The sequence below is a fragment of the Oikopleura dioica genome, chromosome 2 (assembly GCF_907165135.1).
Source record: "Oikopleura dioica chromosome 2, OKI2018_I68_1.0, whole genome shotgun sequence".
Lineage (NCBI taxonomy): Eukaryota > Metazoa > Chordata > Appendicularia > Copelata > Oikopleuridae > Oikopleura > Oikopleura dioica.
This window is the reverse complement of record NC_137292.1, coordinates 11,491,844-11,515,326: the sequence shown is the minus strand read 5'-3', so window position 1 is coordinate 11,515,326 and position 23,483 is coordinate 11,491,844. Positions and strand designations below refer to the sequence as shown.

Sequence of the window (23,483 nt, the reverse complement as noted above, 5' to 3'; positions counted from 1 at the left end):
CGGCAGCCCGGCGAGAATTTCTTCGTAAGTGTCAGGGTAGTACTTTTGTATCTTCCATATCGATTGTTGGGAGTTGAGGCAGATCGTCAGTTTTGGAAAGGCTTTTGTTAGAAATTATTATTGTTGCCCGAGATCAAATATTTTTACCTTCGACTGATGCGTTGACTGGAATCTCGCTTGTTTTAGTAATTGTTGGATAGCTCAGATATTTTGAAAAGCAATCCGCAATATTCTTCAAATATTTTTCAACTGCATCATCTATTTTATCGACTTGCCTTGACTGTGAATGTGACACCAAGAAGAAGCAGAATTCCCCATGAGATGCGGCTAAAGACATGATTCTTCGGATTTGAAATAGTACTGAAGAAGGTTGACACGCACATAGTATTTTCACTAGGTGGAGGCTCTCTTTGTTTCTCAAGAGGAGTGAAAGATTTCATTGTGGAAAGTGCATTTTCTTCTTTATAGGCAATGAAGAAAGTGAATATGGAGAGGACTGTCGATATATAGCCGCAGATATGATAATTGCTGCAAAATTAATTAGCCAGTTTTTTAGTTTTTGATTCTGAATATGGTGAGGGATTCTTTGTTGCTACCTTGATTCGAGAGCATATTGTAAAAAGGCTATGTAGGTCACATTGGCACCGAGACTGACATATTTTCTGATACGAACCTCTCCGAAAATAACTGATTGCGGAATTGATTCTTGAATTTTTGATTTCCTGAGCACAAAAATTATTTTTATCCATCTATGATTAACTATCTAACCACCTCGATTTTAGCGCGTGCCATTTGAAATCTGGTTAGAAGCATTCAAGGTTAAACAAATCGGCCGTAATTGATGAAATCAACGAAGACAATTTAGTCTCAACCTGTCCTAAAGCCATTCATATGGAGGTATTGTTTCTCTAGTGGAGTATTCAACAAGTTTCTTTATAAAACTCGAATTGAAGAAGTTTGGTCTCCAATCTTTTTTCGATGATTATGAGTTCTGACAGATTTTTCGCGGTCCGCTTTTAAATTTATTATTCTGACAATTTTCTCGCCGTCGTTTACGTGTTGTCGGACAATATAATTTCTCGAACCTTGGATGGTCTTTTTCCTAGGTCTCTTAGCAAAAAGAGAATTTAAGAAAGCAGTGGAGCACTTGACATCTTTATTATCAGGTCTCGCGAAGAATGCATCGACTCGCATACGCGCCATCTTCGGGGACATTATGATATGGATTGGAATAACAAATAAATATCTAAAAACCACACTGCAAAGTTCCTCAAGTTCGGCAGTGTAAATTCATCAGTTTTCAATATTAATGATCGAATTACTTGTAAAGTAACGGTCTATCGCTAATAAACTTGGATCACTTTCCCTTTTTCTCGCTAAAGCAAATCCGGGCATTGGGTTTCGATTGTATTTCTAAATAATTAACCTCCCCGCACCCCTATTAATTTTTTTATTTTGATAAATTGCAATGTTGATTTATTGCATAAGCCTGCGTTTAAATTCATGTATAAGCATGCAGCACTTCAATATTGTCATTAGCGGATCATACATTCATACGTGTTGTTACTCCTCCTTGACAACTGATTTTTTGGGTCACCGAGTTGTTAAAAGAAAATTGAAAAATTGATAACACATCAACTAAACTCGCTAAAAGAACTAATCGTGACCCAAAATGCCTATAGGACGATTAGAAAATAGACTCTGTCTTCTTTTCCTCATGGCCTCTTTGAAAGATGTTCCTCTAGTTCCTCTAGGAGATTTCATAATTTTAGGATTTTATAAATCAGAATGATCTTCGTTCTAAAAGCGACGCCTTATATTTCGCAAATTATATCCGCAAAATGCGGTTAAAATGCACAATCCCGAGATTCAATAATGGAAGGACAACATTCAAGATGCGAGGTTTATTCATGGAATCGATAATCCTCAGGGTAACATTGGGTTCAGCAAAAGTCGCCGACGTTTAAGATTTCGCCCTTGCAGCACTGCTTGTTGTTCGCGTTGTATGTGGCCATTGCCTGATCAGGGGCACCGCAGCATCTTAAGTCGCCGCCGTTTGCAGAGCGGATGCAATCTCAAAGAGTTCTTTACTCCGTTCTTACGTTGATTAAATACCTTGCTCTGGATCGAATTTGTTTTTTCCGTGCTTTTTCGATTTATCATAAAACTATAAAATTAAGTATCAAGGAACATTGACTCCAATTTTACCTCCATCGCATCGCCAATATTTTGGGCAAACATGAGATCACATTCGCACAGAAGTCGAGGACAACTTCCAGGCTGATCATTGCATTTCCATTGGTTTCTGAAATCGTTTCTCAGATCAAAGCCGACGTCACTGTAAGAATTTTACCGTGGAGTTTTCTCTGCATCATATTTTACGATTTCCCCGATACATTCGTCTCCATTTGAATTTGCTGGGCTATGAACTCGTCTCGCACACATAAGACATGCTTTGTATGTGTGGTAGAGCTTGTCCAGCTGGTCAACGGGAAGGCCATTTCCAGGCGAACTCATCGGTCGATCACCTCTATTGAACCCGTTGCAGCCATAGCTCCATAATTTCTTATCATCAAACTTTGGCCAGTACGTCTAAAAGAGTTGTGGCTTGATTCTTTACGCTTTTTAACCTCCGCCATGAGCATCAAATTTGCATATCTTCGTTGAGCCCTATCGCCAGTTTGGCTTCCAGTCTGACCGAAAACAGATGCAACACTCAAAATAATGGTCTTCTTCATCCTTATTTTGTTCTCTAAAAAACCATGCACTCCGAACCAAAGATTCTGACCGATCATTTTGAGTGCTGGATGATTGCCTCAATTACCAATGTCGACCCACAAAATGGGGTGGAAAACGTGCTCAGTCTTTTATCGAAGGGGGCCATTTGACGTCATTAAAAAGTCAAAATTATTCACTTTTGACTTTCAAAGCTTCTAGATTGTCTCGGATGGTTGATTTGATGGAAATCAAGACTTATGCTCGATAATTATACCGAATCAAACATCTGAATTTGAGCATCATTCGTCAGAGAATTAACCAAAAAAGTAAGCAATTTTTGAAAACTAATCTGTAAGAGATAATCATCAAACCATCTGCAAAACCAAGGAGCGCTCGGTTGGAGTCCAACCTTCTTTGCGTCTCAGAGACTGCATCTGGCGCCATCTTTCGGAGGAAACCATTCATAAATACTTTTCAGAAATCTCGACCAGCAGAATACGAAATCAATTTCTCAACCAAGCAGCTTACAATGAAACTCAGGACTCGTTCTTTTGAAGAGAGTTTCGATACTCCAAGTTCTTCATCAACACCGAAGAAGATCAAAATTCAGAAACCAGACGACTTCGAAACGGTTCATCCCAACTCAGTAACTTCATACGGACAATTCGGAAAATGTGAAGGGTCCGAATGTGACGGGTAAGATTGAACCAATAGAATTATTAATACTTACATCAAACTATTTCAGAGTACCTGAAGAGACGATCAAGATCAACGACGAAAGATTATGCAGAACCTGCGCGATAAAATCGAATAGCAATCTTCATCTTCAAGGGAAAACATTCGACAAATCCGATGCCGAATTCAAGTGTCCTGCATTTTCTTCTGATGGAAGCTGCAAATCGGAGAAAATCTCCTTTAGTGAATTCTACCTCGGATCTTGCTGTGAGCAAGCTTCAAAATGGCTGACAGAGAATGAAAAAGGTGATTATTACAAATTTTCTTGATGAATAATTATTTTTGCAGCCCGCAAAAAAGAAAATCCACATCATGAAAAACCTTCATGCCGAGGCCAAGCGAGAACAAAAAGAAGCAAAAGAGGAATCGAAAGAGACGAAAACGAGCATCGATAAAATGGAGAAACTGCTGGTGAATGGAAGAAAAAGAGTTGAGGAAATCTTGAAGATAATCAAGGAAACCGAGGTAAAACTCAAAGAGAAGAAGGAGTCCCAGGGCGCCACAGAGAATAAGCTTGAAGAAAAGGACAGAAAAATGGACATCGTGTCCAAGCGATACAAACAGCTGTCTTACGAATATCACTCCGTCACTCGGAAAGATGATCAGAAGGAAGACAATGACAACTCAGGTAATGGTAAATTGAAATTATAGAGTTAGTGAAGTTAATAATTATTTTTAGATGCCGCCAGCTGCCGAGTTTGTCTGGAGAAATATGGCGATGAGTGGAAGACCTCCAAATGGGTGATGAAAGGATGCGGACATTCTGCCTGTGGAAACTGCCTAGACCGAATTCTCGCGGACGCCCACTATGGCCAGTGTCCTCATTGCCGAAAATCCTTCACGATCCAAGACATGATCAGAATCCACGAATAAAAACTTATACAATACTCGATTGTCTGTCAAACTGTTTGACTCAAACATAATAATCACATGATCCTTATACTGAAAATTGCTTCTTCTGATTGATGATTTATGAAAAAACAATAAAAATTAAGATCATTTCATTTCAATGCAAGCGGGTCTTCAGAATATGTATCAGTGGCAGCCACCCCCCTTATCAATAAATTCCCATTGTCGGCCCTTTGCGGACGCGCTCACGTCGGATTTCAGTCGAAAATCTTAATCATGCCGAATGATAGGCCGATGAGCTATTCGTTGTCGTCCAATAAGATTTCTAGATGAGAATCTCCTGAGCATACTCTGTTCAGACAGGCCGCCTATTGATTCACTTATTCACTTATTTTTTCGATGAAGCTCAGGTCCCGAAACATTGATGCTCATGAAGCCGCGATTTCAACGGTAAAGATGGCAAAGATTGAGGCCTTCGAGAGTATTTTTCCTGGTATGCTGGTTTCCTGCGGAGAATTCGGAATCTGCGTTGGATCTGAGTGCGACGGGTAAGACTAAAATGCGCAGTTCCATGATCACGAAAATATTTTTGAAGAGTGCCCTTAGAAACTTGGCGGGTTCAGGGCAGAATCTTATGCGAAGTCTGTGCAACAAAGGAGTATGGGAGCAAATTCTATGAGGAAAACGACGTGGTTGATCCGGGGTCCTCTGATGCGAAATTCAAATGCCCAGCATATGATAAAGAAGGGAGTTGCAAGTCGAAGGAAGTTTCTATCGAGAATTTTTTCATGGGAAATTGTTGCGAGCAAGCTTCAAAAGTGTTCGTTGAAAACAAAAAAGGTATTACGATACGTGAAAATCACTTTTGCGGAGCAAAATTCTACCCCCCATGTTCCTTGTGCTCATTAGAAAGAGCAAGTCCTAAGGAGTCGAATGGTATAGTTTGAGGGTCTTAGTCATCACATATGACGTCATCAGGGCCCTCCTTTGAAAAATGGTCATGTCCCCCTGTATCTCCGAAAATTTTCAGAAATTAATTGAGATTTTGGTATCGTTGGAAAGCTCACCTCAAATTGGCTATGAGCACAAGGTGTGCAAGAAAAAATTTCTAGGAAAAAAATTTTTTCTGAGACAAAAACTTTTCACCCAAAATTTTTTTTCAGAATTTTCTTTTGCGCACCTGGTGCTCATAACCAGTTTGAGCTACGCTTTCCAACGATACCAAAATCTCCATATATTTCTGAAAATTTTCGGAGATACAGGGGGACATGAACTGACATTTTACGGTACTTTAGGCACTAGAATTTGAGATTTCCCGTGGCTTAGACACATAAAAATTGTACCATTCGACTCCTCGGAACCTGCGCTACAAAATGAGCACAAAAAATATTGGGGTCCCGAATTTGCTCCGCAAAAGTCATTTTCATCTATCTTACTACTCATCATTTCAGGATGATAAAAGAACTTTTAGCCCAAGAAAAGCAACTGAAAGTTGTCCACCAATATTATAAGTGGGACTCTGAAGATCTACAGGACAATAAAAACTATATCAAAAATACGCCAATAAGGATAAAGAAGACAGAAGACAGAATCAAACAAGAGGAAGAGGCCTTGAATCAATTGATGAAGAAAGTCGAAAACGCCAAAAAATCCCTTGAGGAGAAAAGATGTTATGTTCGGTGTAACAAGAATGCCCTTCAAGAATCAAAGAAAAGGACAATCGAAAAGGAGAATGTGAAGAATGAAAGCCTGAAACGATTCAAACAACTTTCATATGAATACCATCCAGTCGCCTCCAAACTCTCTCTCGATGACGATGTTGAAGCAAGAGGTAAATCATTTGAAGCAATTAGGTAAATGCAATTAATAATTTAAGAGAACAGAAAAGACTACCAATATTGCAAAGCTTGCGACGAGTTTTACAACGACACAGACCGCCGAAAATCTTTCTTGTCATCCTGTGGTCACGTTGCTTGCCTGAAATGTTTTACGAGAAGATTCAATGATGACGTCGAATATACGTACTGTCCGTTTAACCTGGGCAAGGATTGTCAGAAACGATACTACCGTTTTGAAGTCAGAAGCTTGTATGAATAGTTTGAAAATCTATCCAAGAACTGTATTATCACGGTGATAATATCACCAGTTACTACCCGCTATTTAAAACTGTTACTGAAAAAAAACTTTTCATTAGATCATTTATTATCAATAAATTGACTACATTTATCACAACAAGGTCGTTATAGGACAATGTCGTTCAAGGTTTATGAAAGTCTTTCAAAGCAGGGGAAAAGCAGGTCGTTTTAAATTTCGAGGTTGATAAAAATCCGCCCTGGGGCGTCCCTTCCAAGCTCCATTCTCGATTTCAAGCTGGGGCGCAGTTTGTTCGATTGGGCGCAAAACGTCCAATGGGCGCGATCATCTCCCACAATTTCCCTTTCACCGCGTCGCTTTCAAAAAGAAATCGCGTCGTTTTCGCGCGCGCCCGCACTTTTTGACTCGAAAATCGAAAAAAATCGAAGCGAAAGTGAAGAAATTTGTGCGAAAAAGAGCACAAACCAGTCGAAAAATGCCGTCTTTCAAGATGAGAAAAGGGAGGAAGTGAGAAGCGATGGATAGAGGCCTTAGCTCGGCCTACAAGTCTCCCAATGTATCGAGTAGATACTCGTCCTATGCCACCTCGGACGCCGGATCGACCAGCTCGCATCATAGGAAATTGCCTTTCAAAATTATTCTTCATTCTTATCAATGTAAAACGATAATTTATCGCTAATTTAGTTCTAAAACGAGCAAATCATCATTTTTCCTCAAAAAATACGGTTTGAAAAGCAAAAAAGCGCGAGTATGGGGTCTTCAAAGGGAGTACCAAGCACTTTCCGTCCATCGATCATGTCCTCCATGAAGATGCAAGAACAGGAGCTGCGATCGGAGTCGCCTCTCAACTCGCTCCAGCAGATTTCGTCAAGAGGCTTCAACGCGTTCGGCGATTATCTTAGAAATCCACGCTCCATTGCTCCTCACGAAACTCAGCTACGGTTCCAATTAGTACCTCCAAGGATACATTCGTACCCTTCCTTTATTCAAAATAATAATTGATAAAACTAGTGAAACATGAGAGACATTTACTTTCTAAAACTTATTTGAACGGGATTTTTTGTATTTTGCGACGTTGTCTTGATACAAGTCTGTCAGACGCACAGTCCTCCAGAGCGCCGCCCTTCGAGCTTATTTTTTTCTCATCTGAACTTTCAATCCTGAAATCAGAATTGCTTTTTCTTTTTACTTCTAGATTTGAACCCTCAAAAGAGTCCGCACCACATTCGGGCGAAAATGGCTTCAGATTCTGAGTGGGCGGAGAAGAAAGAGAAAATTCTTAAAGGCAGGGTGAGCGTTCGCATTTCTCTAGAGTCTTTCTGAGCAAGGAATAAAATTCTTACCCTCACAAAGATTTGAAAAAAGTGGAAGAAGAGATCGAAAAGACCGAGACCGCAGTGAAGCTGAAGAGAATTCAGAAAAAGGAGCTCGAAGACAACATCGCCAATCCTGCCAATCCAAACGATAAGATCAAGGAAGACGTGAACGAAGAGGAAGATCTTGAGCCCTGGCAAGAGATCTACGCGGCAAATCGGAGACAATCAGCAAAATCACATAACAAGGGCTCAGCATTTCTGAACCCAGCGTTGACAGAAACTGGTCTCGGTTTTAGAGGTAACGAAAGATCATCAAACACCCCATCAATTTCTTATAAGGTACTCTTCCGCAAATGAACCAACCCTTCGACAGCGAGCGTATCCAGCAGCTCAAGGTGCAGATGAAAGAACACCAGCCCCGTCTTCTAGCCTACCTCTCCCGTAAGAAGCGCCTCGAGAAGCAGCGTGACAACATCATGTCGAAAAAGTACGACGAGGACTTGAAAAAGTGGAACGAAACGACGGAGAGAAAGATGAATACAATCAAGGCGCGTGCGATGGCACAACGTCACCGAGAATGCTTCGAAAAGATTTTCCCAGAGTTGAAAAAGCAGCGTGAGAATCAGGAGCGTCTCAAGCGCACGGCTAATCGCGAATCTGCCCGCTCCGAGGCGGAAATGAACGAAGTCTTAGAGAGCTTGCAAGCCAACGCGAACAGGTTAGTTTATATCAGGAAAACAAGTTATACCTCTTTCCTAGGATGAAAAAGATGAAGCAACAAGCGGTCGTCGTCCCTCGATTACTGGACGCGAATGAGCGGCGATTCCAAGTTGTCGACACAACTGGTCGAATTGATGATCCGGTTGAGCTGTACAGGCACACATGCAAGGACAACCCAGTCTGGACGGACAAGGAAAAGGCCGCCTTCAAACGGGAATACATTAATCACCCGAAACAGTGGCACATCATTTCCAGTTTGATTCCGGGAGGAAAGAAGACTGTGTCCGACTGCGTCAAGCACTACTACTCGTCCAAGATCCAAGAGCAGTACAAAAAAGCATGTTCGTGCGTCGAAACGCAAGCCAGCGCCTGGCAGACATCCGAAAAAGCGAGCAGATCCAGCTCTTGCCCAAGGAGCCGAAGAAACGCAGCTGACAACAACCAAGACTCGTTTTGGGCGCAAAACAGCAGTTTGGAAAGAAGAGGAAATCGAAGCATACAAAAACGCTCTGCGCGAATACGGAGAGGACTGGGAAAAGATCTCCGAAGCTCTGTCTCGTGTGCCCAAATCAAATCGAGATGCCGAAGCGTGTAAAAATTTCTTCAAAAGTGTCGGCACTTGCCGAAAGTACAAACTCAAAGATATACTCAAAGAGCACTTGGCAAAAAAAGTCAAAGACGAAGTCAAAGCTGAGCCGGAGGAGAAATTCGAAGACAAAAAGGTTAAAGACGAGCCAAATTCGCCACCAAAAGGAGCGAATTCTTCACCTGCTCAGGTGCCTGGAACTCCTCCAACTGCTTCGCAAAAGTAAGTCAGAAATAATAACATTTATTTTATGAAATAACTATTTTAAGAGAGGGCTCCCCTGTGGTAGCAACAGCAAAAGCCAACTCCGTCTCACCAAAAGCCCTTGAGCTGCTTTTACCAGCAGGCGTTGCTCCACCTTCGAGTTCAACGATAAACAAGTCCGAATCGCCCAAAGCCGCCAGTGTTTCGTCCCCTTGGACGCCCGGTAAGCCGGGCTCGAGGCCTACGACGCCTGTTGCCTCGCGAGTCGGTTCTGCCGCCGTATCGCCAATCGTTTTGCCAGTCCCACTCAATGTCGCTGCAATACCCTCTCGTCCTTCAACTCCAAGCCAAAAGCCTGCCCAGTTGCAAGATATCAAAGGAACGGCTCGACTCTATCTCAACACTAATCCATGCTTATTGACCGTAGTCAGCATTATTTTTTTTATCTAAAGTCAACCCGTCAAAAGTTCCAAGCGTCGAGGAAGATAAATCCTCCATCCAGCCAGTGCCAAGGATTGTTTCATTTACTCCTATTCGAAGTGATAATTTTTGCTAACTTAAAAATCAAAAAACGAAAAACGCTTTAATAAAAAATACACCAAATGAAATCCACTCAATAGTTCCACCCCTGCTCCTAATTTATTCAAGCCACAGCAGTCGATGATCGGAAATCCGAGCCCCCGAACCGGCGTTCCTTCGGTCCTCGTTGGTTTACAGCAGCAGAAGGCATCCCAGAAGGCAGGGGTCACCTAATTATTCCTTTTTCATTTGCATTTTCTCATTTGTGTGTGTTTTTTGCAGGCTGTAGTTCTTTATGTTGTATTGTGCTTTTCGCTGTCTTTTTGTCAAGTTGTCTGTTTCATCTTGTCGTGCATTTCCTTTCTTATCATTCTTTACTCGAAATTCGACCCCGCTAAAGACTCCGATCCGCGGACAGCCAGGAGGCACTCCAGAAGTTCTTTACCAGCAATTCTTCTCCCCATATTCCGTCCAGCAATACCCAGCATCCGCTTTTATCCGTGGCGTAATTCCATCTCCACAACAGTTTCTCTCCCAGCGCATCGCGCCGCGTAACGCAGTTTCCGAAGCGCAAGCGCCACAAGCACAACAGCAATCTCACCGGGTACTCGATTTCGCTGATAGTTCTAGCGCCAGTTCTGCAAGCCAAAGTCAGCAAAATGCCACATCCCAGCCCTACTCAGTCGAGTCACTCATCACGCCACGACAAAGAATCGCTCCAAAGACATCTGACGCTGACTTTCCCGGTCAACGCATCATGCCAAGACCTGAAGCGGCCGAAAATCCACCTGGACATTCTCTCTTTCGTCAAGAACTGTATCCAGTGCAGCCGAAAGTGGTGAAGCCTATGAACGAGTGTCCGCTTCAGATGCTTGCGCAAGCGGCTGAGGATGCTGGAAAAGCGGAAAGTGCAAAGAAGGAAAAGAAACGCAAAGAAGAGGCGGAAAAACGCGCCATCGAGCAAGCGAAAAAAAGAAAAAGAGCTTCAGAATCTGGAGAAACAGCTAATCAAACAGGAGCAGGAAAGGAGGATGGAGGAAGCGATGAAAGCAGAACAGGCAAGACAAGCAGAAATCCGTCGCCAAAAGATGGAAGAAGCTCGTCTACTCGAGGAAGCGCGCAGAATTGAAGCTGAGAAACAAGAAGCGCGACGCAGAGAGGAAGCGGCGAAAGCAAAGGCGGAAGCTGAAGCTAGGCAAAGAGCCATTCGCGAGAAACAACTTCGCGAAGCGGAGGAACAACGACAACGAGCAATCAAGGAAGCAGAACGAAAAGCTGCCGAAAAGCGAAAACTTGAAGAAGAACGAAAGCGGCAACAATTGGAACGAGAGCGTTCTGAACGAGCTCAGCTTCAAGCCCTTTGGAGCAAAAGCGCCGCGAACAAAAAGAAGCGGAAGAGCAAAAACGCCGAAAACTCGAGGAAGAAGAGGCGAAACGCAGAAGACGCGAAAAAGAAGAACGCGAAGAACTTGAGCGTCAGAAACTCCAGCAAAAACAGCAAGAAGAGGAGGCTAGAAAGGCTAAAGAAGCTGCGGAGCTTGCTAGGAAACTCGAAAAAGAAGCTGGAGAGAAGAGAAATGCTGAAGCTAAAGCTCTTCTTGAGGCCCAAAAGAAAGAAAAAGCCAAAAAGGAAGCTTTGGAAAAAGCAAAGCGCGAAGCTCTTCAACAAATCGAGGCAGATGAGCGAAAAAGCATCGAGCGAGCAAGACGAGAAAAGGAACGAGAAGCAGCGAAAGATCGCGAAGCCGCTAAAGTCCGTGCTGCAAAAGAAGCCGAGATTGCAAAACAAATGGAATCGACGAAGGAAAAGGCTGATGTTGAAACTGACTTTGTGAATCTTCTCTATCAGAAACCAGCTTCCAGCAATCAAGAAGTAAAGATCAATATTCCTCCTTCTTTCGAGCTTAAACGACGCAATTCCGATACGTTACAGGCTGGATCCTCTGCCTCTCCTGTAGTAAATTTTATAAAAGACATCCCTGGAAAACCGCCGCCAGATTCTTTCCCCAAGCAACCACCGGATAAAGAACCCGATAAAAATGATGAGGAAGAAGCAAAACTCCCACCTCCAGAGAAAAAGGCGCGAATGAAAAGCCCAAGCCCACCACCGACTTCAACTCCCGACGAAAATATCCCTGTAGAACGAGTACACACACCAGAAATGCCCACAGAGTCCACTCCTGAGGTACCACCAAAGGAGATAGAGACTCCAGATGACAGCTCGTCAAAAAACTTACGGGAAGTCACGAAGTCTGGTGACGGGTCCCAGGGCAGCGCGTCTCCTGCTGCTGCTGTCTCGGAACCAATTAGATCACCGACACCAGCTGTTACACCACCGCCAGCGATTACTTACGGTAGTCATCTCACCGAGGCTCAGCAGCAGAGTCAAACGATTGTCAAAATGGAGCCCGATAGCGAAGGCTACGGCGACTACGGCGGAAGCAATAATTACGATTCTTGTGGCAATTTCCTTGCCGAAGAGACCGCAATTATTGATCTGCTGTGCGAAACGTCGTCTAGCGAAGATGAAGAGCCCGCTTACTTCGGATCTGATACGCCAGATCTTACCTTCAGCCCTGTTAACGAAGAGGTCATCGATGACGAGGACGACGACGAGCCTCTCGATCTCCTTCTCGGTAAAAGAGCTGAAGAAGAAGCTTCTGAATCAGAGTCCGAGGCAGAAGCCGAGCCGGTGACTCCTGAACCACGAACTCCCGAGCCAAGACCTTCGGACGAGTCTGACAATCGAATTGAAACCACTCAAAACGCAGAAACGACCCTAACTGACCCAGAACAAGAAAATGAATCACCCGTACCCGAATCAACGAACCTATCATGTGACAATAATTCCAGTGCAATCAACTCCCCCTCTCAGCTGTCAAAAAACGTCTCCCGCGATGATTCCTCAGGGGAGGGCGACGATCAAACCTCGTCGCCTCGACCCGGAAAAGCTGCATCGGATGCAAACTATGTCTTGAATCTATTAGCAGATGCAGCTTTGGGGAACCATCACCCGCCGACAACATCAAATGAAACAAATAGTCCTTCCAAAGAAAATATTACATTAACAAACGACACTCATTCTGACGATGGTAATTCTTCAGAAACTACTTTAGCGATAGATGACGATACAAAAATTGCTACAAGGAAAGAACGTTCAATGGAAAATAAAGCACCGACAAAAATCGGTCTTGAAAACGTGGCTGAAGAAGCGAGTCCGATGGACTCAAAAACTGATCCTCCCAGTGTTGATCCCGCAAAAATCAATACTGTAAACGAGTCCAGCAGTGATGGTAAACATAAGATCGCCAATATTGTCGAATCCGATCCAGGCGTGGAACTTACTCAACAAAAACTAGAAGTCTGCCCTCCGGACAATACGTCAGAAACCTCCATTACTAACTCGGAGGGTCAGCTACACGCATCTTCGAAGCTCTCATGTGACGAAGACAAGAACAAGCTACTATCAGTGGAGAACAACACCGATAATCAACTTGAACTTCAAAGTACCAGTGAACTTAAAAATCGTAATTCTCCAGTAGAGGAATTCAAAGTCCCATTGACTCCTATTTTCGTTAAAGAGAAAACATCCTTGGACCGCCCAACTGCTACTATATCTACAGTGCAAAGCGCAGCCAATCAACATAAAATTCTTGAACAAACAAAAGGCTCCTCTGTATCGGAAGACACTACGCCATCCTCACTGAGTGGAGCCCTCCTCGCTAATAAAACCCAAGAAGATAATCGCACGCCCGCTCTTTCCCAAGTTCAAGAACCCAAAACGGCCAGCCAGAAAACAGAGAAGCCAAGTGAGCGCGTCAATCTTGAGCGTGAAGTCACTCAATCCAAACGACCAGCCAACCAAAATGCTTCGCTTTCAGATGAGTCGACTGTGAATAAAACTGATACAATGGAACAGCTAGAAGTTGATGAAAGCTGTTTAGAGAACCCAAAGCTCGGCTTGAAACAGCAAGAGCCTGGTAGCTTTGAGCTCACTTTTAGCTTCTCTGAAAGTGATCGGGAATCAATTGATTCGCGCCCGGGAAGTGTCCTATCTTCTCCAGCGCCTCATAGATATCCTCAATCTGTTGCTTCTTCCGATGCAGAGATGCCTTCCCTAGAGATAGTCCCAAAGGACCTTCTCCAGACAGAGGATGAGGAAGTCTCCAGCGCAGAAAATATCGATCCAGATAGCTTATTTTCGAGGACAAAGAAAGTATCCGAAACCGAAAATGACGCAGATGACGAAAAAGAGGAAGATCTTGACGATACAATTTGTGCTGACGAAACCATTCTGGAGGCTGACACGACAATCACTGAGACATCGGATGCTTTTGAGCAAAAAGAGTCTGAAAAAGAAGAACCTCGAGAATCGGAAATACCGGAGAAAGCTTCCGCTGAAAATAATGAAATCTCCCTGTCAAAACAGACGATTGTTATCCCTGAAACTCATGAGAAAGTACATACCACTTCCGAGAAGGTAGAAATTCCAGAAAAACTCAATCCTGAAATAAAGAAACAAGAAGAAAAAGATCAGAAAGAACCTGAACAAAATGAACAACGAAATACTGAGACAACATCGAAAACTAATGAAGTGGACTGCACTAGCTCAAATCCTGACAAAAAGAGTAGCGTCGTACCACCTCCACCAACTACCGAGAAAGACATAGTGCCTGTTTTAACTCCGACAAATTCCCGAGGAGAACAGACGCAGGGGCAGCCAGTACCTAAAATCATCAGGGTACCTCCTAGCGGTCCAAATCCCGTAGATCAAGTAAAACCAGCTGAGAAAAGTGCGAGTAAGGTCAAGGCAACAAAAACATTCATGCCTCCAGTTGGTTTTACCCCCTCCTTCTCACAGGTAATCTGATATTTCCCAATCTTCTTATATATCTGCCTATTTAAGACAGTAAAAAGAAAACTCAATATACCTGATAAGGAGCAATCTGTTCCCTTGGGGCCGGCAAGGAAGAAAATGCGTGTGCCTCTTTCCCAGCAACCAAAAACTATCACACAACCGCGGGTTCAAATCAATCCTGTCACTGATTACTCGCAATTTGTGCAGACCAATGCTATTTATCAAAAGCCTCAAAGTCGATATGTGAAGCTACAGCCAGCACCGCCCACTTCTAGTGCTTCGATGGCGTCTTTTTGTAAGCACAAATTTTTGCTTTAACTGTTAACTATTTGTACATTCTAGCGGAAGAACGGCTTCAACTTGAACGCCAGCGACAGCTTGAACAGCTAGAACTAAAGCACCTAGAAGAACGCCGCCGACTAGAGGCGAATTTCAAGAATGCTCCGCTTAGAAGAACATCCACGAGCCCGTTGACGATTGTAGCGGATCCGAATCGCCAGAGGAGGGTTGCTTATTCGACTGAGCAGCAAAGAGTACACGCGAATCCAGCAAGACCGTAAGCACATCTCTTTCAGTGTTTTACCCTATGACTCATAGGCTATGAGTAATTTTTTTCAGGAGCATTGTCCAGCCACAGCTGAATTTACGCCGGCCTGTGATGGAGCAACCCATCAGACCACGACTCGCGCAAAACATCCAAAATATTCAACCAAGACCACCTATCGACCCAAGCCGACATTTCCGTCCCGTCCAACAGCCTGTTGCCCCAAGACCGAAACAGCAAATACGGGTATGTGATATTTCATTCTTCTTAGTAAATAAATTGGAATTCAGTGCACGCTGGATGTAAAACTCACGAATAAGGGCTTCCAAACTTTATCGAGGACGACTCCTTCGCCAACGGGGTCAAATGGTCAAGAGAGTTCAAATACAAAGAGTTATAAGACGATCTCATAACACGAGCAGTAACTCAGGTATTTATTTTTCGAATATCTTTTCAATATTTTTGTAGTTCAAAGCGAGCGTCAACCATCAAAATCCGAAGAACGTCCTACAAAACTGTCCTGAACAAAAAAACTTTATAAAGATGTCAATCACTTAGAATTCACTTTTATTATCACACTTATTTTTTAGTCCTGACCCTGCACTTCCTCAAATATTCACTGGTTCAAAAATACAAATTCGTAATAAACACAAAACTTTTTTCTTTAGATGGTCCGTTTCACGGGCCGGGTTAGGAGTTTCGGGGCTTTTACTCAAATGTCCCCGATACTCAAACCAGCCGGTGGACTTCCTTGTGTGATGAGATAAAGGGCAAGTGTCGGTCGAAAAAGGAGCCAGCTATTCTCAGGCATTACTTGAGCTTGGGAATATAAGAGACGAGGCGCAGGAGATTATTGGCAATGATGCTCCCGGGAACGATAGAGACGAGCTGGCGATTAAGATTTACAGGGATTTTGGGATGATCTTTTCGTTGTTCTTGATTATTGATAATACATAACAAAAATATTAAATTGATTCCTTGACAGAGCGACAGCGGAATATGTTCAACGCGAAGCTAAAACTAAAGCATACTCTGAAATAACGAATTCCGCACAAATGCGAAATTTTCTGTCGGAAAAAGTTGTCTGGGTTGGCTTAAAAGTGCTGTCAGCATTCTCAAAAGTGCGGTTATCATTCAAGAGGGCTGCGATGAGTTTGTTCCTTGGGGTCTTGAACTCTCGGACAAATCGCCACTTGACGACGAGTATTGCCTCATTCCTGATGATTTGCAGAAGTATTTGGACAAGTATCGCGCAAAGTTGCAGACTGAAAAAGTCCAAGAAGCAAAAAAATGAACCCGAACAAGAAGTTTTTGACTTCAATTGGCTTGAGCGAACTTTAGTCGGTTCCTTCGCCGATGAAGCCGCTCATGTACTCAATGCTGTTGTGCGAGAGCTCCAGAAAAACAACTCGGATGAGGTTTTGTCCAATGAGCTTGTGACCATCATTGGCTTCGACTACATTGATATCATTCCTGAAATTGTCAAGAACAAGTCTCGTATTGTTTCCGAAGCTATCAAACTATCCGGTGCTTTTGCTACTACTGATCGGGTTCTCAGAGATCCAGGAATGGTTCAAACAACCTCTGAAAAACGACTTCGGAAGATGATCCAAAAGGACAAAAAGCGAGAAAAGAAGCAGCAAACGAAGGCGAATAAAGGCGGAACAAATTATGAAGAAGATAATGACAGCATCTTAGACGTAGAAGCACTCAGAGAGCAGAGAATGGCGCAAATGGTCGAAGATGCTACCCGAACAGCGCGATTCGCACAGGTTGAAAGGCCGAAATACAAGTTTGGTGTTTGACAAGATGGCGGAAATGGCGCGGAAGAATCCGATCTTCATCACTGGAAAATCATTGGTTCTACCTGAGGGAACTGAGCGAATAGATCTGAACGAATATGAAGAAATCAAAATTCCGAATGAAGGGAATAAGTAGGCTTACCGCGGTGTTTTCTATTTCGCAGGTTCTTTTGAAAAATCTCCCCATACTTTCAGAACATATGCATCAAGACAAGCCTTGAAAAACTGCACTTGCAGAATTTTCGATATGAGTCATCTTACCTCTTTTTTGGGGAATTTTTAGCGAGAAAAAAGCACTAGTTTGATTAGAAGCGGCTTTTGAGTGCGTGCTAGATCGATTTTGATAATTTGATGCCTACCATGTGAAAGATAAGCGCAAGATGCATCGATACATATGAAATTTATTATTGCGGAGTGCTTCCTTCATATGATTCTAGGGCTCCAAAGTTGACGCGAGCAGCCAGATACGAAAATCCAATGAACCACCATGAACCACCATGAACCACCATGAACCGCAAGAATAACCAGGCGGTTGAACTTCTGAATATGTAAAAAGATTCGCTGTTGAAAATGAATTCATTTGATATACATATTCCCACATTTTAACCTATTTCCGGGCAAGAACCGCGACGAACCGGAAGCACAACCGGCTGGTCAAAAATACCACCCCATTTTGTTCAGTAATTAATAAGCTTCAATTTGAGCTATAAAACATCATCATAGCATGCTTATATCAGAAGTTGATAATATTGGATTTTCGTATCTGGCTGCTCGCGTCAACTTTGGAGCCCTAGAATCATATGAAGGAAGCACTCCGCAATAATAAATTTCATATGTATCGATGCATCTTGCGCTTATCTTTCACATGGTAGGCATCAAATTATCAAAATCGATCTAGCACGCACTCAAAAGCCGCTTCTAATCAAACTAGTGCTTTTTTTCTCGCTAAAAATTCCCCAAAAAAAGAGGTAAGATGACTCATATCGAAAATTCTGCAAGTGCAGTTTTTCAAGGCTTGTCTTGATGCATATGTTCTGAAAGTATGGGGAGATTTTTCAAAAGAACCTTGAAAATCGAAAAACACCGCGGTAAGCCTAGGAATAAGCTCCCACCAGAAGTAGCGAAGCAGTATCCTAGAATACCGATTGCGAAGTTGGACAAAGTGTCCAAGCTCGTTTTTAACGGGATGGAATCGCTAAATAATCTTCAATCAATCGTCTTTGACGCTGCATCGAATACGAATGAGAACCTTCTGGTAGCGGCGCCAACTGGTGCTGGTAAGACAAATGTTGCCATGTTGACTGTGTTGAATGTGATCAGACAAAACATCAACGAGGTTGGAACGCTCAAGCTTAAAGACTTCAAGATCATCTACGTCGCGCCTATGAAAGCGCTTGCTGCAGAAGTCACGGAGAAATTTCAGAGTAAACTTCAATGCTTGGGCATAAAAGTCCGCGAATACACTGGAGACATGAATTTGACGAAAAAGGAAATTGAAGAGACGCAAATGCTTGTCACAACTCCCGAAAAGTGGGATGTGTTGACACGAAAGCGACTGCAAGATGTAGAACTTATGTCTAAGATCAAACTGTTAATTCTTGACGAAATTCACTTGCTCCAGGACTCTCGAGGTGCTGTTCTTGAAGCGCTTGTGGCAAGAACTCTGCGACTTGTTAATACATCACAGCAAATGATACGAATAGTCGGCTTGAGTGCTACCCTTCCCAACTATGTCGATGTGGCAAAGTTTTTGCGAGTGAATCTTGACAAAGGACTTTTCTTCTTTGATGGGCGATTTCGTCCGGTGCCTCTTGATACGCGATATATTGGCGTGAAAGCAAAGGGTGGTCGTTTTGCACAGCTCAATGTCATGGACCAACAAGCTTATAAAATCGCCTTGCAGCATATAAGAAACGGCAAACAAGTCATGATTTTTGTCCACTCCCGTGGAGCGACAGCTAAGACCTGTGAAAGTCTAATGGAACAGGCTTCACAAGAGGGCACCCGCCGGGAATTCGAACCTGACCCCGATCATCATCGATACAACGACCTCAGCCGCCGAGTTAAGAATGCCAGGAGCAAAGAAGTTTCGAAGTTCTTTCAGTACGGATTCGGCTGTCATCACGCTGGAATGATTCGATCCGATCGTTCCCTTACTGAAAAACTGTTTGAGCAAGGTCTTATTCGCGTTCTTTGCTGTACATCTACCCTCGCTTGGGGTGTTAACTTGCCCGCATATGCTGTAGTCATCAAAGGAACAGAAATTTACGTTGATGGAAGATACATTGACTTATCAATTCTTGACGTGCAGCAGATCTTTGGTCGAGCTGGAAGGCCTCAATTCGATACTTCCGGAGAAGCCACAATTATCACCACCCATGATAAATTGGTGCACTACGTCTCTTTGATGATCCGTGCCGCGCCGATTGAATCCCAATTCCTTTCGAAGATCACTGACAACTTGAACGCAGAGATCGCCTCTGGCTCTGTGGCTAACGTAGACGACGCTGTTCGCTGGCTTTCCTACACTTACCTCGACATACGAATAACAAAGAATCCTTTTCATTACGGACTAAATCGTGAACAGATATCCGATCTGGGTGGAATCCACGAAGTCAAGAGAAAATTCATCATCGACGCGGCTAATGAGCTCGATCGAGCAAAAATGGTCAGATACAATCCAAGTACTCAGACTTTAGCAGCTTGCGATCTCGGCAGAACAGCATCTCATTTTTATATCCGTCACGATTCTGTACAAATATACAATTCTGGAATCGACAAAACAGCAAGCATCTCCGTCATGTATTTGTTGGATTTGATTGCTAACAGTAAGGAATTCGAGCAGATGCGTGTAAGAAATGAAGAAATGGATGAACGATCGATTAAATACCGAGACAGAGTACAAAGTCGTCGGTGGAGTTGAAAATACCGCTGGAAAAGTCAACTGTCTCATTCAAGCTTATTTAAATGGATCATATGCTCGTGTTTCGAGTCTCAACTCAGACTTAAACTACATCGACCAGAACTTGTCAAGAATCGCAAGAGGTTTATTTGAAATTGTCAGAAAATATGGCATGTGTCATTTAACGAATGAGCTTCACAAGATGTGCCTTGGAATGGAGAACAAGATGTGGTGGACTTGGCACCCTTTTTACCAGTTCAAGACATTCGTGAATAAGGATACCAATCGTCCAGCAATGGACAAAATTGAACGGAAAAATCTTACGCTCGAAAAGATTCGCGATATGCCAAAAAAAGAGATCGGACAATTGGTGAATAACATGAAGATCGCAGAGTTTATCAAGAAGATGGCCAATAAGATTCCGAGGATAGAAATCGAAGCCGATGTTCAACCAATTACCCGAACTATCGTTCGTGTCGTGCTCAAGATCAACATCGATATGGTGATGAATGAAGGAAATGGAGGAGAGCCATTCTGGGTTTGGGTCGAAGATCCAGACAATGATCGGATTTACCACAATGAGAGCTTCATGGTCACTAGAAAAACTGTTCTCAGCCAGACTCCTATCGATATTAACTTCACTGTGGCTCTTCCAGAGAAGATCCCATCTGCGTATTTGATCAAAGTTGTGTCTGATCGATGGCTTGGAGCTTCAGAAACCTGCGCGATTGATCTCCGAGGCTTGATCGTCGCTGAGCTGCATCCTGCTCACACGGAGCTTCTCGATATTCAACCTATTCCAGTCACAGCGCTGAACAACCCAGATTATGAGTCGTTGTATTCGTTTTCTCATTTCAACCCGATACAGACTCAAGTTTTCCACTGTTTGTATCACCACGATAGCAACGCTTTAATCGGTGCTCCAACTGGTTCCGGAAAAACTGCCTGTGCCGAGTTGAGCATGCTTAAAGTCTTCCGGGACTATCCCAGCGGAAAGTGCGTCTACATCGCGCCACTGAAAGCTCTTGTCAAAGAACGAATGGATGATTGGACCAAGAAACTTGGAGGAAAACTTGGCAAGAAACTTGTTGAGATGACTGGTGATATTGCTCCAGATCAAAAAGCGATTGTCAGCGCTGACATCATCATTACAACGCCTGAGAAATGGGACGGTATCTCTCGTTCTTGGCAAACTCGAAAGTATGTTCGAGATGTGCGGCTCATCGTCATTGATGAAATCCACATGCTCGGTGAGGATCGAGGTCCTGTTCTTGAATCGATTGTGACACGAACCAATTTCATCTCCGCACAAACAAAGGCTAACCTGCGAATCGTGGGTCTTTCCACTGCTCTCGCCAATGCTCGCGATTTAGCTGATTGGTTAGGAATCAAGAACTTTGGTCTTTATAACTTCAAGCCTTCGGTTCGACCAGTTCCAATGAGAATTCATGTTCAAGGCTTCCCCGGAAAGCATTATTGCCCGCGCATGGCTCTCATGAACAAGCCTGCGTATCAGGCAATTCAAGAGCACTCACCGACAAAACCAGTGATCATATTCGTTTCATCTCGTAGACAAACTCGTCTGACAGCCCTTTCTTTGATCTCTTTGCTTGCTGGAAATGAAAATCCAAAAGCATGGATAAACTACGATTTAATCAACGAGCTTGAGTTGGACGCACTTATTGACCGAATCAAAGATGTCAATCTCCGTCACACACTAGAATTCGGCATCGGAATGCATCATGCTGGTCTCGTTGAGAGTGATAGAAGAATCGTGGAAAATTTGTTCCGAGATCGCAAAATTCAAATCCTGATCGCTACAGCTACACTTGCATGGGGTGTTAATTTACCAGCGCACATGGTTATTGTTAAAGGAACAGAGCATTTCGATGGAAAACAGAGAAAATTTGTTGATGTTGGAATAACCGATGTTCTACAGATGGTCGGGCGAGCTGGGCGGCCACAATATGATAACGAAGCAGTAGCATGCGTCTTTATTCACGATATAAAAAAGAACTACTACAAGAAATTTATCTACGAACCATTCCCGGTCGAAAGCAACTTACTTGGAGTCCTACCAGATCACTTGAATGCTGAAATTGTCGCTGGAACAGTCAAATCGAAGCAAGATGCGATGAACTACTTAACCTGGACGTATTTCTTCAGAAGATTGTTGATGAATCCAAACTATTACCAGCTAGACACACTTGAAGGAGAAGCTATCAATGAATTCCTATCTGAACTTGTAGAAAAGACGATTGGAGAGCTAGAACGCTCTGGTGTTGTAGAGGTTTAACTAATTTAAAAATCTTCAGCGTATTTATGAATTTATAGGTTGATGAAGAAGACAACAATCTTCTCTTTGCCACAAGTCTCGGTCAACTGGCCTCGTATTACTATCTCCGGCACGAAACAGCCCGACATTTCTGCATGAAATTCAATAAGAACATGTCGTCCGAAGATCTCTTGGAGCTTCTTACAGAAGCAACGGAATTTTCAGAACTTCCTGTTCGTCACAATGAAGATCAAGAAAATGAGCATCTTGCCAAACAAGTTCCTATCCAAGTTGATCCGCGACATTACGAAAGGAATGGCTGAAAAAGATTTACTTTTAATGGAATCGGATGGAATATTGTTAGCCATAAAACAGGCCGGAAATAAAGACGCATCTTTTGCTACAAGTTCACATGAATCGAGGAACTTTGCCAAGCTCAGATTACTTGTTAGATACAAAGACTGTGATGGACAACGCTGCTCGTGTGATGCAAGCTATGATCGACATCTCTGCGGAACTTGGATATCTGGCCAACTGTATCCGAGTCATTCGAATTTTACAAGGTGAATAGTCAATAAAAAATCAAGATAAACTGAAAAATTCAGGAATATCACAAGGACGCTGGCCCGGCGATGATCCCTTTACGGCTATTCCGAACGTTGACCAGAAGAAAGCCGATTATCTCAAATCAAAGATGAGAATCAAATGCATGGGGGAGCTCGTCTTCAAGAAGCCTCATGAGAAGACCAATATCTTGGAGACTATTGGCCTCCAAGGCAAAGACTTGCACAAGGCGGACGAATATCTGAAGGGACTACCAGCGATAAAATGCAAATTTGGTATTGGAACTGATACAGAGGAAGAATTCGTAAAAATTCCAGGTCTTCGCAATTTTCTAAAAATAATCGATAAATAAGAATTTCAGATGATTACTTCAAGGGCAATCTTCGCGACGAGAAAAGCTGGATAAAACTCCCGGCCGCCGAAGAGTTCGTTTTGCAAGTGAATCTAACCTGCCTTCAGCGTGGAAAAACCATTTACGCCCAGACTCCTCGCTATCCTAAGCCAAAGCTGGAAGGTTGGTTCATCATCATTGGGAACGCAGAGACGGGAGAGCTTCTTGCTCTCAAGAAAGTGAGCCAATTCAATACGAAGACGAAGACGGAAATGATTTTCTTTGAAGTACCCGAAACGAAGAGTATTTTAACTGTTTATATCATCTCAGATTCGTATTTGGGGCTGGATCAAAGCTTTGATCTTAGAATCGACCCACAAGAATGATAAGAAACGTAGCTACTATTTCTGTCCATCATTTTATTCAAATAAAACGGAAAGAAACATGGTAAAAGCTTCTTGAATTC

The 23,483-nt window shown here is 43.0% G+C and overlaps 7 protein-coding genes across 8 annotated transcripts; 6 read left to right on the top strand and 1 right to left on the bottom strand.

The window, feature by feature from the left end:
- Positions 1 to 1,920: 1,920 nt before the first annotated feature.
- On the bottom strand, positions 1,921 to 2,778 carry LOC145699130 (basic phospholipase A2 beta-bungarotoxin A1 chain-like). The gene is made up of 5 exons (XM_081776381.1): positions 2,631 to 2,778; positions 2,354 to 2,592; positions 2,209 to 2,305; positions 2,116 to 2,167; positions 1,921 to 2,074 (listed from the first exon to the last, which is right to left on the bottom strand). The coding sequence occupies exons 1-5, from the start codon at positions 2,736 to 2,738 to the stop codon at positions 1,944 to 1,946; spliced, it is 627 nt and encodes a 208-aa protein (XP_081632507.1). The 5' UTR covers positions 2,739 to 2,778; the 3' UTR covers positions 1,921 to 1,943.
- Positions 2,779 to 2,986: 208 nt separating this feature from the next.
- On the top strand, positions 2,987 to 3,722 carry LOC145698278 (uncharacterized). The gene is made up of 3 exons (XM_081775478.1): positions 2,987 to 3,044; positions 3,197 to 3,414; positions 3,464 to 3,722. The coding sequence occupies exons 2-3, from the start codon at positions 3,248 to 3,250 to the stop codon at positions 3,720 to 3,722; spliced, it is 426 nt and encodes a 141-aa protein (XP_081631604.1). The 5' UTR covers positions 2,987 to 3,044; positions 3,197 to 3,247.
- Positions 3,723 to 3,753: 31 nt separating this feature from the next.
- Positions 3,754 to 4,440, top strand: LOC145698930 (uncharacterized). 2 transcript variants are annotated; one of them, XM_081776171.1, is made up of 2 exons: positions 3,754 to 4,081; positions 4,133 to 4,440. In XM_081776171.1, exons 1-2 carry the CDS (start codon positions 3,766 to 3,768, stop codon positions 4,324 to 4,326), a joined length of 510 nt encoding a protein of 169 aa, XP_081632297.1. In that variant the 5' UTR covers positions 3,754 to 3,765; the 3' UTR covers positions 4,327 to 4,440. The 2 variants fall into 2 exon arrangements, with proteins under 2 accessions (XP_081632297.1, XP_081632296.1); XM_081776170.1 differs by having other exon boundaries at positions 3,754 to 4,087.
- A 209-nt stretch (positions 4,441 to 4,649) lies between these two features.
- On the top strand, positions 4,650 to 6,520 carry LOC145698929 (uncharacterized). Its single transcript, XM_081776169.1, has 4 exons — positions 4,650 to 4,850; positions 4,898 to 5,142; positions 5,774 to 6,133; positions 6,179 to 6,520. The coding sequence occupies exons 1-4, from the start codon at positions 4,702 to 4,704 to the stop codon at positions 6,397 to 6,399; spliced, it is 975 nt and encodes a 324-aa protein (XP_081632295.1). The 5' UTR covers positions 4,650 to 4,701; the 3' UTR covers positions 6,400 to 6,520.
- Positions 6,521 to 7,136: 616 nt separating this feature from the next.
- Positions 7,137 to 9,174, top strand: LOC145698928 (nuclear receptor corepressor 2-like). Its single transcript, XM_081776168.1, has 5 exons — positions 7,137 to 7,332; positions 7,609 to 7,681; positions 7,750 to 8,010; positions 8,052 to 8,430; positions 8,472 to 9,174. The coding sequence occupies exons 1-5, from the start codon at positions 7,147 to 7,149 to the stop codon at positions 9,025 to 9,027; spliced, it is 1,455 nt and encodes a 484-aa protein (XP_081632294.1). The 5' UTR covers positions 7,137 to 7,146; the 3' UTR covers positions 9,028 to 9,174.
- A 708-nt stretch (positions 9,175 to 9,882) lies between these two features.
- Positions 9,883 to 15,808, top strand: LOC145698277 (uncharacterized). Its single transcript, XM_081775477.1, has 9 exons — positions 9,883 to 9,960; positions 10,142 to 10,705; positions 10,758 to 11,050; positions 11,083 to 14,602; positions 14,648 to 14,894; positions 14,942 to 15,155; positions 15,218 to 15,389; positions 15,434 to 15,573; positions 15,612 to 15,808. Exons 1-8 carry the CDS (start codon positions 9,883 to 9,885, stop codon positions 15,554 to 15,556), a joined length of 5,211 nt encoding a protein of 1,736 aa, XP_081631603.1. The 3' UTR covers positions 15,557 to 15,573; positions 15,612 to 15,808.
- A 296-nt stretch (positions 15,809 to 16,104) lies between these two features.
- LOC145698276 (activating signal cointegrator 1 complex subunit 3-like) lies at positions 16,105 to 23,470 on the top strand. The gene is given in 8 exon segments (XM_081775476.1): positions 16,105 to 16,950; positions 16,952 to 17,077; positions 18,044 to 19,825; positions 19,827 to 22,137; positions 22,182 to 22,431; positions 22,494 to 22,685; positions 22,728 to 23,003; positions 23,048 to 23,470. Coding segments are annotated over 8 exon segments (5,880 nt in total). The 5' UTR covers positions 16,105 to 16,363; the 3' UTR covers positions 23,404 to 23,470.
- Positions 23,471 to 23,483: the final 13 nt, after the last annotated feature.